This window comes from Bombyx mandarina, chromosome 20 (genome assembly GCF_030267445.1).
Source record: "Bombyx mandarina strain Sakado chromosome 20, ASM3026744v2".
Taxonomy (NCBI): domain Eukaryota; kingdom Metazoa; phylum Arthropoda; class Insecta; order Lepidoptera; family Bombycidae; genus Bombyx; species Bombyx mandarina.
In genome coordinates, this window is record NC_143226.1 from 9,031,675 (window position 1) to 9,047,779 (window position 16,105).

Below are 16,105 nucleotides of genomic sequence, written 5' to 3' on the forward strand. Positions count from 1 at the left end.
GTTTTTTTAGTTTATTATCTAACTACGGTCTTGATTATTTCTAGCATTAAAACCGTCCCCTTAAGAGTATTGTGGCCCAGACAAATACAAAAACATTGTATTTATTCATATTATCAACCTAATCTATACTTTAATATTATAAAGCTGAAGAGTTTGTTTGTTTGAAAGCGCTAATCTCAGGAACTACTGGTCCGATTTGAAAAATTATTTCAGTATTAGATAGCCCATTTATTAAGGAAGGCTATAGGCCATATAATATCACAGTAAGACCAATACAAGCGGAGCACCAATAAAGAATGTTTCAAAATAGGGGTTTAAATAGCTCCTTAACATTTTATAATTCAAAAATATTTTCACTTTCTATGTAAATGAAGTAGTGGGTAAAATTTTGCGTTATGCCAAAGTAACTAATTCCACGCGGACGGAGTCGCGGGCAAAAGCTAGTTAAATTATAACTGTTGTTTTGTTCGTAATGCAGACAAGCGAACATTCAGCCTACTTGATTAGGTAGTTACCGTCGCTGTTATTGGCAATGTCAAGAGTACACTCACTACCAGATATTATAATATCAACAATAGTAAATAAATAACACAACTGTCTGACATGTGCATTACATACATTCTTACATAGCGCGCAAACCCTTTGCATAGGGATCTGTGAAAAAGTATGGAATTTACGACGCTGAGATGGCAGACAAATTTGAGATAACTGAATTAAAAAAAGGAGATGAAATTAAATTCATTTCTAAAATTATTATCTCCGAATTTTCTTAATGATGTAACCGATAAAAACCGAATTAACATTAAATCGTGAATATTTAAAAGATTACAATTTTTTATTTTAAATGTGTGGATATTTATTTTAGAAGCAAACAACTTTTTTTTTTATCTCTATCACGGTTTGTGTTGGTTTGTACTGGATGTAGGTACGTTTCTCGAATCTAATAAAATAATTTAAATTAATATCAATTCACTTATAAATTTTTATATCATTAAATCTGGTAGATAATCACTTCGCAATACGAAGCACCGACAAGGTATTTTTCTATAGCACTGATCCTATATCAACGGCCCTCTGGTGTAGTGGTAAGTGACAGGGTCACTACACAAGGGGGTCGCGGGTTCGAATCCCGCCAAGGGAAGATATTTGTATGATAAATACAAAATGTCTTTTCCAGGGTTTCCAGGGTTAAAATATATGTACGTGTATAATAAAAATCTTACATTTCTGGTACCTGTAAAACAAGTTCTTTACGAGCTTAGCACGGAACCAGTTAACGTGGCGTGATTGTTAGTAAATATTTATTTATTTAATATTTATAAGCTAATCCTCGTTATTCGTCCACGATGGCAGCTGAGCTGGCTCACACGTGGAACGTAGCCGCTGTCTCTCGTCGACATTGACAATGCGAGGGGTACAATCAATCGTCTGCAGTTCAGACACATTCTAAGTACTTCAAAAACCGCACCAGATCGCGGATTGCAGCACTGTAGTTATATGACTACACTGCGACCATGTCTTATCACGAGAACTTCACAGCAATTCCAAGGCAGAATATATTTTGTAATAAAGAACTACTGAGTGATCTCACTCCTGGTGAAGGTGCTAGTACTACTTTCATATCTTCAACTTTTTTTAACTAGTATCTATCTTACGCATGAACAAATGTTAGGGCGTGTCGAGAACCCTATACGGTTTGAGACCACCGTCCTGCAGATTCCTGAGATAGTAGCTATTTCCGTTAAAACGAAATTTAGACAATGTCTCAAGATAGACGGTGCCATTGAGGTATCCATGACTGAATCCGATGACCATTCAAAATTAGACCATAAGTTTGTCTACACATTTACGCTTTTAAAAAAAGATTCCATTATTTTAAGCCATAAGTTAATTTTAGCGCATTCTTGTCAAAACTCTCAAAATTAAATAGTTTAATAGATTCACCTTGCAATTAAGAGGAGCATCCTCCTTCCCACACGTGCGAATCGACATCTCATCCTTTAAATACATACACAATACTAATTCACCACTGAGCACCAGACAAATTACTTTTGAATTTTTTTTTATTTTGTATCGCCACACTTGTAACACATCGTCAGCGCACGTTCCTTAGGCACATTATATCACACATAAATAGTTTATCGATAACGAAAGAGACATCGATAAGTGATCGATAGCACACACTGTCGGCGCGTGCGTCTCGCAACACGTACGCGGCCGCGACTGGCCGCTAGCGAGCTCCTGTATGTAACGTGCGACAGAGTGCTGTCCACTGTTGACACTGTTTGTGGGTCAGACAGCAGGTCCCGAACACAATAAGTTACTGTCGAACACAACGATCGTATTATTGTGATAGCTGAACGATATCGATGAGCAGTCGATATTTGAGATTGAATCTGACTGTACCTTTTTACCGATCTTAATTTAAAGAAAGTATAACATATCTAGGGTGAACTTCGATTAATAAAAATGTGTTATTTGGAATGATTAATTCATTATGGTCATTAGAGTCGTCCAAGTTGTGGGAGTGGCAAGGTTAAGGTTATTTCGACATAAATTTCGCGAAAAAAGATAACTAAAAACTGTGATACATATAAACAAAATTATTAAACTTAAAACCAACACTATTTCATTAAAAATACAAGCTAAAAACCTAAACATAATAGTGGAGTGCAAACGGGGATAAGCAAAGATATCAATTATAATTATTTACTTGTGTGTAATTAATAAACATTCCCGTATCTAATATCTTTACAACAATCAACTTATGTATATTTTATTAAATCATATTTAACTGTATTTCCAATGCAGTTTGACTTTTCATTTCATTTGATAATTTCATTTATTTTCCTTTTCCTAGCTACGTCAAAAGCTTTGCGCAAGAATGTTACACTCAAATCAAGAAGTAAATGTGAGTTATTTAGAGAAGAAAGTTATTGCTCTGATAAAGTCAAAATTATGTCCAACCCACGTAATTTAGTTAATGGTAGATGGCCTGAACAAAGATATAGATATTATATTATTATATACATTTGGAAATGAGCAAGTCTAGAGATTCTAGAAGGTTCTTTTCGGTAATCAAACTGCATTCCGAAGCGGTGGTTATGCAATAATTGAAGGATCCCGGGAAGGCATGCATCAATATAAAATTTGTTTATGGATGCATATTGGTATGGACTATGGATGCAAAGTAACGAATTAATTTCTTAGTCTCACCGGCCTGTGCTATCAACAATAGAGAATTTTTTTGGATGGGGAACGCGAGGAGCGAAGTTGCGTGATTTGTTTTATTTTCCGGTTTAAATGTGTCATAACCGTGGTTTGTTAACAATATATCTGTCAAGGTGTAAAAATGTCGGAAAATTAAAAAATAAAGCTGGCTAAAAAAGTCGTGGCTTTTTGGGTCCTTCAAAAACTCCACTGACCTCTTGGTAAATAACCACCATACTACTGGGACAATTCTATTACATCTCATCTCCTTCTATCCCATCCTAAATGACTAAAGAATCAAATTCATCAAATTCATTTTGGTTCATGACGTTTTTTCATATGACAGAATATTGTAATTTTTTACGAACTCCATACGTATTTGAGTTAGGCTATAAGGTCTTGTAACCACTGGCCGTATATAAAATATCAAACAATTCGACCTTTAAATTATACCATGCTCGCGTTTAAGAAGCCGATTCAATAATAATTAACATGTTATTGTATTTCATACATAAAAATTACGAGAAATCGAAATAACTAGGTCATCATTTCTTTAAATTCAACTTATTAAATCTTACATTTAAGATACTGTTTTATCGTCAACAACATTCACGTGTCGCAACAATATAGTACGATCTATATAAATGCAAATATTATTTTTACGATCACTCTTGAATTATTCATTTCATCATAACGATTTCATCTTTGCATAAAGCCATCCTTGAATCCGTTTCTAAATGATTTTATTGTTTAAAGTATAATTATGTTTTATTTATTTTATTATATTTTCATTTTGAAATATACATTTTTTATTCATCTAAATTATTTCTATTAATATTAAATTAATTATAAAGTTGAAATTTTTTTAGTGTTTAAAGTGTATGGTCACAATCCGGGGCATCCATTGAGAACCCGTTTGTCAAATTTCTTTTTCGTATAGAATTAGCGGTGAGCACAGGAGAGCGTACAATCTCACGTGACAATTACACCGTCTTCTGTAAATAATCACCCTGCCAGCGTAAACAGGCAAGTAGGTGAGCTCACGGGGCTCTGACCTGAAGCACTTCTTCATTATCCGTCCGTAGTTCGTGATACATATTTATCGTATTTTTCACAGACTCTTATCCGAATTACACAATCCAGGACCCACCGCTCTATGTAGTTCAAATCAAGACAGAAGCTCCTTAAAATCATATAAAAATCTAGCATCGGATTTAAGTCATTCCGTTATCTTACTTAGTTAAAATACGAATTCAAATCAAATAGGTTTGTTTACCTTTTAGAATTTTGAAATATATTTTACACGTGCCCATAAAAATATAGACGTGCTCCTATTGTTTAGAACATTCTAACGAGACCTTGAACCGACGAGAGAAACAGTTATAACAACGACGTATTCATTTCAAATGACCATGAAAACTTAATTTTAGTTTATCGAAATACTTGTTTTATTTCACTCGAAACAGAGAACATAAAAAAACATAAATTTGATGCAAAGCTATTATAGATATTTGACACATAACTAGTTTTCAATCCTTAATTGGATGATACTCTTGAATTCATCGTCGGCTAAGACGTAAGACGCCCGGTGTTATTTTGCTGGCGATGCAGCTACTTCTTCTTCCTATTCGTACACTCTTGACAGAGTGATCGTGGTCATGCATCAGTCGGATCCTGCGATACCGATGCTCTCGCGATGCGACGCCATGTGGCACGGTGTTTCGCAGAGTGAGAGCAATTATTTATGTTGGAGTGAGTCACAGATTTTATGAGGTCGGTCCATCGTGTTGGAGGTCGTCCGCGAGATTTTTTGCCCTCGACTTTCCCTTGCACCACCAACCGCTCAATTGAGTCCTCATTACTAGTGATGTGCCCGAAGAACTTGAGGATTCGTATTTGGACTGTTGACGATAGTCTCTCCTTGATGTTGAGCTCTTTCAGGATCGAAATGTTGATACGGTGCGCGGTCCATGGAATTCTGAGGAGATGCAGCTACGGCGGTGTTCAAATCCCGCAGGCGAGTCATTTTTTATCCAAGGATACATACTCGTATTTAACGTAGCATCGTGTAATGAAACTAGCAATATTTACATACAACGTATCGGGTTGGATCGTTGTAGACCCGCATAGGTGGTACCTCATTTATTAGGATACGGAAGATTCGAACTACACTAAAGGAAGAGGTAGACCTAAGAAAAAATAGATGGATTGCGTAAAAGACGTTATGTGTAAGAGGGGAGTGAGCGCAGAAATGGTATATGATAGAGAAGTATGGAAGGAGAAAGCATGTTGCGCCGAGCCCAGGTGACTGGGAGAAGGCCAGGATAATGATGATAGAAGATTCGAACTACACCCATGAAGAGACAAGTAAATTATATTTTATTTTATTGTTCCGAACAATTTGTAAAATTTTGACAACAGTAGAGTTAAACGAGTGTGGTTGCCGATAAAACAGAACCCCGAGATTTTTGGATGACGCACGACCCGTCTTGTTTTTTATTTTATGTTATTATTTTTTATTGTTTTTATTATTGTGTGTGTGTTTTTTTATTGTTTATAAGTGGCACGCCGCACTGTCGCGGCAAAACGCGTGTACTGCCCCTCCCAAAGTTCATTTTGTATAACGAGAAATAAATTGGTATATCTAGAAACAATCGCAGACCCGACACGACCCCGCGATAATTACAAGATACGCGATAAAAACAAGAGAGACATCATTATATAACATTGTACGGACGGCACCTTAGTCTGTGCTCACGTGCGAGATGCGTGTACAGAGGTTACATTTTCATTGATCCCTGAATCATTAGAGTCAAGTGCGTGATGTAACAGATAAATTAGCTTTCGCTGGCCACGTGTCGCGAGTACTAATGTGGTAGTACAGAACCACCCGGGGCGTGGCTCGGGACTAATCTCTGTCTGATATACGCTAATGTAAACTAAACAATTAATTAAAGGCACTTTATATGCTCCACGAATGTATACGCGTTTTATTTTTTATTTTATTCAAAATTAGTTTTAAATTTCCTCCGACTCGAAGTGTAAAGTTTGAGAAGCAGTTGTCAACGTATTCTTAAATAAAATTGACAGATCACAATCTCTTGTTATATGAACAGACATTTGTGTAATGTTTTGGTCAGTGTAAAAGATTTTGTTTATAAATTTCATAAAGAAATGTAGCTTTAGTTTTAAGATTTTTTAATAGTTTTAATTTTAACAATAAGTTTAGTATTAAAATACAGTTGTTCTTTATAAGTAAACTCGGTGTGCGGAGGGACATTTCACGAAACAGTTCTCAAAATCTAAATCTCACGTGAATGTTCGTAGTACTTCGTAGCGCGTGGCGACGGTCGCCGCGACAAACAAACTACACAACGCGATGGAACTTTACAATTGAATGGAACGTAAAAAATTCCTATTGACGTACAAACAGTACAGCAGTACTCAAGTACAACATTACACTTTTAAAATTTTTAAATGAACACTATTAAAATACATAGATCGTAAATTCTGGATAACTCGCGTTTTATGACAATGGAGTGAGACATTTTCCGCCATTTCACATACAAATTAGTTCTTGTATATTTTATTAAATATTTGGAGAATTCTCTCTGAGAAGTAGCCCAGACCATACTGGTGGTAGGACCTCTTGTGAGTCCGCGCGGGTAAGTACCACCACCCTGCCTGTTTCAGCCGTGAAGCAGTAATGCGTTTCGGTTTGAAGGGTGGGGCAGCCGTTGTAACTATACTGAGACCTTAGAACTTATATCTCAAGGTGGGTGGCGCATTTACGTTGTAGATGTCTATAGGCTCCGGTAACCACTGAACACCAGGTGGTCTGTGAGCTCGTCCACCCCTCTAAGCAATAAAGAAAGCATACTATTATAATACATAGATCTTAAAATCTGGATAACACGCGTTTTTTTATGATGGCATGAGACATTTTCCGCCATTTCGCATCCAAATCTTGTAATTTATTAAATGTTTGGAGAACTTTTTTTTTATTGCCCTTGTAGGCAGACGAGCATACGGCCCCAGGTGGGCCGTGGGTGAGTGGTTACCGTCACCCATGGACTTCAGCAATGCCAGGGGCAGAGCCAAGCCGCTGTCTACCGCTTAATACTCAAGCCTTATACTCCGAAGCAGCCCAGACGGCTCGTCCCTAGAGGCGGAGGATGTGGTACCTGGTATGTGTTCCACTGCTGCAGCAGGTGGTGGTGGCAGGCGCTGCAGGCCCGCACGGTGCCCTGCGCGTCCTTGGGCCGGGAGCGCGGCGGCCGGGGGTGCTGCTCGCCGAAGATCGGGAAATAGGGCTGCTTCGCCTGAAACTTGAGGTTCAAATTAATTTGCGTTCACGCACGATTTCTGATGCAACTTAGCTTAATACCTTATGAAGGATTCAAAGATTTATAAAAACTTAACGTAAAAAAAATATATCATAAAAGTATAATAATAATTTCATAGTAAAGAAAAATAGAAGAATGGAAGAAAAAAGCAGATTATAATATAGCTTTATAATTTATTTCTTAATTTCTCTATAATCACATTCGATGCGTCACCATTACACAGGACTTCCCTGTCAATCAAGTTCTTCTAACTTATAGTAGGTATGGTAGGACTACGAGGGTTCTAACGGGGAACTAAGGTTTGATTGCAAAGAAGGAGCTTGAGAAATGGCCAACATATCCAAAACCGGCGGCGGGCGTGTTGCGAAAGACACTACTGTGTTTACAGCGTTATTCCTGACGATCCTGATCAGGATAACTGGCCGATTTTATCAGATCGTTGTATGGTCGCGGGTCCTCGATACGTGTGCTTAGATTCAAACCGATCCGACGTTTAGAAATGGGTGGAAATCGCGTTCAAAGATTCCGTTACACAGACACACAAATTCTATCAAAAGCGTATTAGAAATAATTCAATTTTATTTAACTTAAAACTCGATCAGTTGTCAATCAAGTTAAAACATTTAATTAGACTTGGATAAGCTAAATTTTATATTAAACTAGCTGACCCGGCAGACTTCGTAGTGCCTGAATCGATAAATAGGATAAATAGGTCACATCAAGGTGACACATCTAAGGAAAAACAAAATTGTTTGTTTTTATATAATTCCAAGCATTTTCATATTTTTTCACCTTTTAAACCCCTTCTCTGGACTTCCACGAATAATTCAAGACCAAAATTAGCCAAATCGGTCCAGCCGTTCTCGAGTTTTAGCGAGACTAACGAATAGCAATTCATTTATATATATATATAGATTAACAGGATAGTTTTATTTCGCGATAACAGCACCAATACCCAGATTCAATGAGTTGGTTGATTCAAACAAAGCCTTAATGACTAATCCGATCGATGCATAAACTTTAAACAAAACGGGAGCAAATAAATCAGTGAAAAGTTCAATAATTAAATATAGTCAAAATCGAAACGTTATCACAATAATTAGCATCCTAATGAGACTAACGGCGTGGTATCGTTTTGTAAACATCGCCTCACAGTCGCACTCAAGGTCAAAGATCTTACAAAACATAATGATAAAGTGCACTCTACACTTTACCCGACCCAATACTGCGCAACGTCATTCGTTGTCCATGTGCTTTATTTAGGAACGCTACAGGATCGTGTCATATCGCGCTTCCTCTGACATTGACCACTGATATCGGTCCCAGTGCCTTACCCTTTACCACCACAGAGAACCCTGAGAGACTAGAAACGACGTTATCGGCTGACTAACCCTCGAGAAACTCTTTTATACCAATCGTTAAACTATAAAGTTTTCGGAACGCGTGTTCTAAAGGAACAACTACGTGAGAACGAGATTAAAACCCCTCTTCTGATCCGGACCAGACCAATGAACTCGTCAGCATTGAAGCGTCAACGTGCGACGATAATTTTTTTAAATGTTTTCATTTAAAAGTAGAATATGTGTTACTCTATCAAAACTTAAGTAGCCAATATAAACTTCTTACTTTCGTGCTATTATTCTTGTTTTCTTATATAACACCCCCCCTCGCCCCAACACGACACACCTGTTTTAAGGATCGTTACTGAAGCCCACCATAACCATTCCCCAGTGTCATGTCAAATGTCACCCCCGCGAGCTCTCCCTCCCAGTATCTAATGCCGTGAAAAGTTTAACTTTAAAACACGATCATTTTCTTACGTATACACCACTCATCATCAAAAAGCCCATTTTTTCGTGTGAATCGCGTTTCGTTATTCGCAATAGCAGTTTACGCGGATACACTATTTGCTTGTTTGGACAGTAATCAAGATCTATGAATGACAACTTTCATCCGTGCCGAAGCCGTCGAGCGGCTGGTGTGCGTCGGTCCCATGTGACGAACGGACGATAACCCTCACGACCCCGGTTCACAAGGTTCGACGTATATGAGAAGATGTTTTCCACTGCGATACACTCCGACCTCCGACCTGCGACGACCCCCGATAGCCTCGCGCAGCGGAGATGTTTCAATTTACTGGCTGTTTGCTACAAGGCGAGTCTGTGACGTCAGGGACGTGATTGTCACGACTTCCACTCTAGTTGGATTTCTTAAAACATATTTACATTCGAGGTACATACAGAACTCACTCTTCTTAAATCCCAGCAAGACTAAATATATTGTGTTTGGAAATGAATCTCGATTGTCTAAGCTTCCATCACAACCTTTCAATGGGTTAAATATTCGAAATGACCCCATTGAGAGAGTATATGAGGTGCGTAACTTGGGCCTACTGATGGACGCAGGTCTCCGGTTTAAGAAGCATGTCACTGAGATGGTCCGCCACTGCTTCTATCGCTTGAAGGTCCTGTACCGCATCCGCAATTATCTCAGTGAAAAACTTCGGATTCAACTCGTTGACACACTGATTCTCTCGAAACTGAATTATGCGGACGCGGTATACGGATCAAGATTACTTAATTCAACTGGGCGCATATTACAGAGAGTACAGAATGCATGCATGAGATTTTGCTTTAGCATCCCACCACGATCCCATGTTACGCCGATAATTAATCAAAGCAAAATGTTGAATTTAAAGTTGAGAAGGAAGTTGCATTTTGCTTGTTTATTATTTGGAATCGTAAAATTGCAAACGCCGAATTATTTGTATCTTAAGTTGACTTATTTAGGAGATGGCGGTAGGCAATCGCGACAACGCTCCCAAGTGTTTACGACTCCTCGACACTGCTCTGCTGCTTTTAGAGGCAGCATTTTATTATTATTATTATTATTAGGTATTACAATTACCGACGTGTCATGGCATAAAAACGAATTTCCGTTTGAAGTACTGGTGGTAGGACCTATTGTCAGTCCGCGCGGGTAGGTACCACCACACTGCCTATTTCTGCCGTGAAGCAGTTAATACGTTTCGGTTTGAAGGGTGGGGCAGCCGTTGTAACTATAATTGAGACCTTAGAACTTATACTCAGGTGGGTGGCGCATTTACGTCGTAGATATCTATAATAAAACCAGGTGGGCTGTGAGGCTCATCCACCCCTCTAAGCAATAAAATAAAAAAGGTAAAAAAGAAAATTTTAACTACCTTCATTTAGATTATAACGGTTTTTCCCACGTCACGATGCAACAGTAACAAAATGTATTCCTCGTGAATAGCACTTTTTTGGATGAAGACGTCCATGTCCGTACACAGAACAACGTTTAAGCAAAATGACCGGTCGATTAGTTAAGACGTGAAAGCGTGATAAACAAACAAACTCACTTTCGCATTTATAACGTTAGTTAGGATACTACCTAGTCAGGTCATAAGTATTGTCACACAGTAAAAACTTTTCTTTTAGAATGCTGGCCACAAAAAACTCTATTGAACCCGAATCTCGAATTGTTCATGAAAATAAAAATAGTATACATTTAGAATTTTACTTATTTTTAAATATGGAGTGGACGCTTAAAGAAGACCGTGTTGCAGTTATTGCGTTGCATTGTTGCGGTTACGCGCCAATTCAAATTTTAACATACTGAAAAATTTGAATATAACCAAAAGATTCGTTTATCGTACCATCAAACGATACAATGAACTCTAGTGTAGATGACAGGTCAAGAAGTGGTTGCCCTCGGTCTGTTAGGATTCCAGCAGTGATAAAAGCTGTGAAGGCGCGAATTCAATAAAATCCCAAACGTAAGCAGAAACTGTTGGCCCTTCAGATGGGGTTAAGCAGAACCACGGTGAAAAGGGTGTTAAATGAAGACTTAGGGCTTCGGGCATATCGAAGAAAAACAGGAAATCGTTTGAATGCTCGTCTAATGGACCTGAGACTGAAGAGATGCCGCGCTTTGTTGAAGCGGTACGCGGGAAAAAAATATCGAGAAATTCTTTTTTCGGATGAAAATATTTTTACCGTAGAAGAGAGCTACAACAAAAAAAATGATAAGGTGTACGCACACAGTAGTGAAGAAGCGAGCAACCGTATTCCGCGTGTCCAACGAGGTCATTTTCCATCCTCGCTCATGGTATGGTTGGGAGTCTCTTATTGGGGCTTAACAGAGGTACATTTTTGTGAGAAAGGTGTAAAAACGAATGCAGTTGTGTATCAAAATACAGTCCTGACGAACCTTGTGGTACCTGTTTCTCATACCATGTTCAATAACAGGCACTGGGTATTCCAACAAGATTCGGCGCCAGTTCATAGAGCGAAGAGCACACAAGACTGGCTGGCGGCGCGTGAAATCGACTTCATCCGGCACGAAGACTGGCCCTCCTCCAGTCCAGATTTGAATCCGTTAGATTACAAGATATGGCAACACTTGGAGGAAAAGGCGTGCTCAAAGCCTCATCCCAATTTAGAGTCACTCAAGACATCTTTGATTAAGGCAGCCGCCGATATTGACATGGACCTCGTTCGTGCTGCGATAGACGACTGGCCGCGCAGATTGAAGGCCTGTATTCAAAATCACGGAGGTCATTTTGAATAAACTTTAGTGTCATAAAAATCTATGTTTTATTAAGTTCATTTTGGTATATGAATGGTTACATAATGAATAAACTTGTTTCAATTATTTTACATTAAACATGTGACAGAATTTATGACCTGACTATGTATATAGCAATTAACTGTGTAAGCAAAAGGACCAATCAAAGTGATAATGATGTATTACATTATCGAATAGACAGAAGTCAACGAGTAATGATTCCAACATTTTTATCTGTTCCGAGACAAGATTCATTGTGTATCCTCCGTAGTCCACGCGCCCGCGACAGATGCCGGCGTCATGGGCTATATTGGGATAGATTAGACAGGACATTAGCTTCGACTGGTGCTCAATCATCCAGTGGCTACGGTTCTAAAAGGCGACACGGAGTCAAGTGAATACTCTTTTTTTTTATTGCTTAGATGGGTGGACGAGCTCACAGACCACCTAGTGTTAAGTGGTTACCGGAGCCCATAGACATCTACAACGGAAATGCGCCACCCACCTTGACATATAATTTCTAAGGTTTCAGGTTTCAACGGCCGTCTGGTGTAGTGGTAAGTGACATGGTCACTACACAAGGGGGTCGCGGGTTCGAATCCCGCCAAGGGAAGATATTTGTATGATAAATACAGATGTATTTTCCAGGGTTATGGATGTCTATTAAATATATGTATGTGTATAATAAAAATCTTAAATTTATTTCCGTTGTCTGGTACCTGTAACACAAGTTCTTTACGAACTTTTCACGGGACCAGTTAATGTGGCGTGATTGTTAGTAGAAAAAAAAAAAAAATCGAAGTCATTCAATGCACGTAATCAATGCACGTAATCAGTATAGTTACGGCTGCGCCACCGTTCAAGCCTAAACGCATTACTGCTTCACGGCAGAAACAGGCGGGGTGGTGGTAGCTACCCGTGCGGACTCACAAGAGGTCCCACCACCAGTAAAAATACCAGTAAAATACTCCACACCCAGTAGGCCATGAGACCGATGTTGCCTGCACCATGCTGCTATAACGCGAGCAAAATATGCGTATGGTCAGGAGTATTCGAATAAAAAATATGAAAGTTTATGAATTTAATTGATTAAATCAAAACTAATGGAGAATTTTCGGTCGACGGAGGCTTTGAACAAACTATCGCTTATCACGATTGTGTAGTTTAAGAAACAAATACACCCCGTAGTACATTGAAGCGTAAAACGAACTCGTGTTGATAACGTTGGAACACAACCGATTATTTCTAGTTTTTATCTCGACGCAACTAAAGCTTCCACAAATAAATATGTACGTACTAACATCGCGAGTGTTCTTTTCAAATTATCATACACCAGCGGCCCGCTCCGGTTCCGCTCGGGTCTTTAACAAAAAATTCAACGATATTTGACGTTGTTTTATTTTTTAAAATAAAAGAACACTTATTGCAGCATAATTATAATAGTTAAGACATATGCTGTCGCGACACTTTTTGTAAATAATAATGTGTGCTAAAAAGTCGTAGTACATTATTTTATTCTATCATCAATAGTTTTCGCAGGGCACGTGATGTAAAGAATACTTTAAGTAATTTTTTTACACCTTGGGTTACATTATTGGAGATTTAGTAACGATCCTTTTTAAGCTATTGCATAGCTTTTATCGCGGGCCTTGAGCGCGGCGACTGAATTATGAAATTCCGTAACGAAAAAAACCTAACACCCCTCACTCCGCCTACCATGTAGCGCGTTCAACACATTCACACATTGCGCTTGTGTAGTGTTTGTGAATAAGCGCGTGGCGTGACGTCACATTGCATGCGCATCATGAAAAGTCTGCCCATCTCTCTCTCGCGCGGTCTAGCTTATCAGTGTGAAGGGGGCAGTTAATGTTTTGCTTTTATTAATGTTTAATATAGCGTGGTCTTGTTTTATTATTGTTTTAATATTAAATTATCATTGTCTAATTATAATTGCATAAGTAGATAAAAAATGCTATGCAATAGCTTTACCGCGGCAGTTCCTGAGTGCCACATTTTTTTTTTAATGATTACAGCCTATGTCACTCGGGAATAGTGTAGCTTCCAAACAGTGAAAGAATTTTTCAAATCGGTTCAGTAGTTTCGGAGCCTATTCAATACAAACAAATCTTTCCTCTTCATAATATATCAAATTATCATACACTAAGTATTCTGTTATATTATAGTTAAGTTTGATTTAGGTCGAGTTAAATCCTGTCTATACACATCTATATACACAGTAAAGATGTACAGAAAAGACGTTTTGCTAATATTAGTGAACAAGCTCACGGAGAATCTGGGTTAAGTGGTTGCCGGGGCCCGTGGACATCATGGTGTCGCCACTCACCTTGAGGCATGAGGTATACGTCTCAACAACATAACGGTTCCCCATCCTTAACACCAGTGCCTATTACTGCTTCGCGGCTGAACTAGGCAGAATTACGCAATGAGCTGTGTCTGTGGGTTAATTTACTCGTCAAGCCCTTCGTCGCAAGCGACGGGTTCGACGAGAACGATAACCGGCAAATGTCGTTGTTCGGAACTTCTATATATATGCAAGCTTATCTTGAAAATGTCGTAAGCGAGATTCAGGCATCTGTCAAATATTTTGCATTGTATGATGGCTACCCGCCACAGAGTTTTGGTTTTTATTACACGATACTATTTCCTCGCCGCGGATCACATTCAAGAACATATCTCAAATACGTGGTAAATTAGATAAATAAATGCCTGCGGGATTTGAACACGTTCTTTGTCGGATCGTTCGATAAGATTATACCGGATGTCTTATACTTTACTAGCGACCCGCCCTCGCTTCGCTTCGGAAACTGTAATTTATTATTGATTTCTCCACTATTTAATGGATGTTATTATACGTATAAATCTTCCACTTCAATCACTCTATCTGTTAAAAAAAACCGCATCAAAATCCGCTGCGTAGTTTTAAAGATTTAAGCATACAAAGGTATATAGGGACAGAGAAAGCGACTTTGTTTTATAGGTACTATGTAGTGATAGTGAAGCCACGACACGGAGGCTAAATATATGTAGATCTTCAACTGAATTCCGGTACTAAAAGTACGTCGTTGCTTTAAAATATATGACCTTCATAGATATTTAATCTAAGTACATAGTACGTGCGAAAGTCAAAAGTCAAGACGCAAGGTTAGATACTGTGAGTCTGATAGCGGACGGGAATTTAATATAAGAACGCCAAGGTCGCTAGTCTTTATGTTTTCATTTAACCACCCTATTGCTATGTATAACTATTTATCCGTGACTCGTGAATCTTGCCATAATGGAAAAAACCCCCACCACAAATTGAGTTGCGATAGTCCAATGAGTAGATTAATAAATCGATGTTTCTTTTAAATCTTAATCTTTAGCCAATATTTTTCAACATGGAAATCAAGGATTGAACGACTAATGAGTAAAAACGAAAACAAATCGACTTCAATCAGAAACCATTATCGTATAGAAATGAAAACAAGGAAATAAATAAGCGCACTGTAAATGTTATTCGCGTAATGAACTCAGACTGATCGTTCGTAAATAAGTCACGTGTCACTCGCGCTTACTGTGCTTAGTGCGAGTTTTTTAACGTTCTCGATAGCGTAAAAGTTAATTCTAATTTGTATGCAGTTGGAACAGCGCCCCTAGCGGCAAACGTAGGCAAACGTTCCAACTCCTCCCAAATATGAGTCAACTTTTACGCTATCGAGAACGTTAAAAACTGGCACTAAGTACACAGATCCAGTCGATATAGTCAGCGCTAATATTGTCATGTGGTAGGTTTGCGGCGGCTACGTCATCATCACGCACAGAAACATGTGTGTCACGAAAACTGTAGAATAAATAACTCGAAACTTCCAGAATAGTCGTCGTGGCCTAATGGGTAAGACGCTGGATATGCGTAGCGCGCGGTGCGACTGTGTCAGGGTTCGGATCCCGTAGGCGGGTACTCA

At 38.7% G+C, this 16,105-nt stretch overlaps 2 protein-coding genes across 8 annotated transcripts in view; both read right to left on the bottom strand.

The window, feature by feature from the left end:
• LOC149500736 (uncharacterized) overlaps positions 1 to 16,105 on the bottom strand; it is a 187,131-nt gene that overhangs the window by 156,688 nt on the left and 14,338 nt on the right. The window lies entirely within an intron of this gene.
• px (MAP7 domain-containing protein plexus) overlaps positions 1 to 16,105 on the bottom strand; it is a 159,126-nt gene that overhangs the window by 79,315 nt on the left and 63,706 nt on the right. For 4 of the 7 annotated variants that reach the window (XM_028185500.2, XM_089735699.1, XM_028185502.2 and 1 more), the window contains exon 7: positions 7,395 to 7,538. In XM_028185500.2, the coding sequence (XP_028041301.2) occupies positions 7,395 to 7,538 (144 nt within the window). The remainder of the gene's footprint in view (positions 1 to 7,394; positions 7,539 to 16,105) is intronic. The other 3 variants (XM_028185504.2, XM_089735700.1, XM_089735701.1) reach the window with 1 other exon arrangement.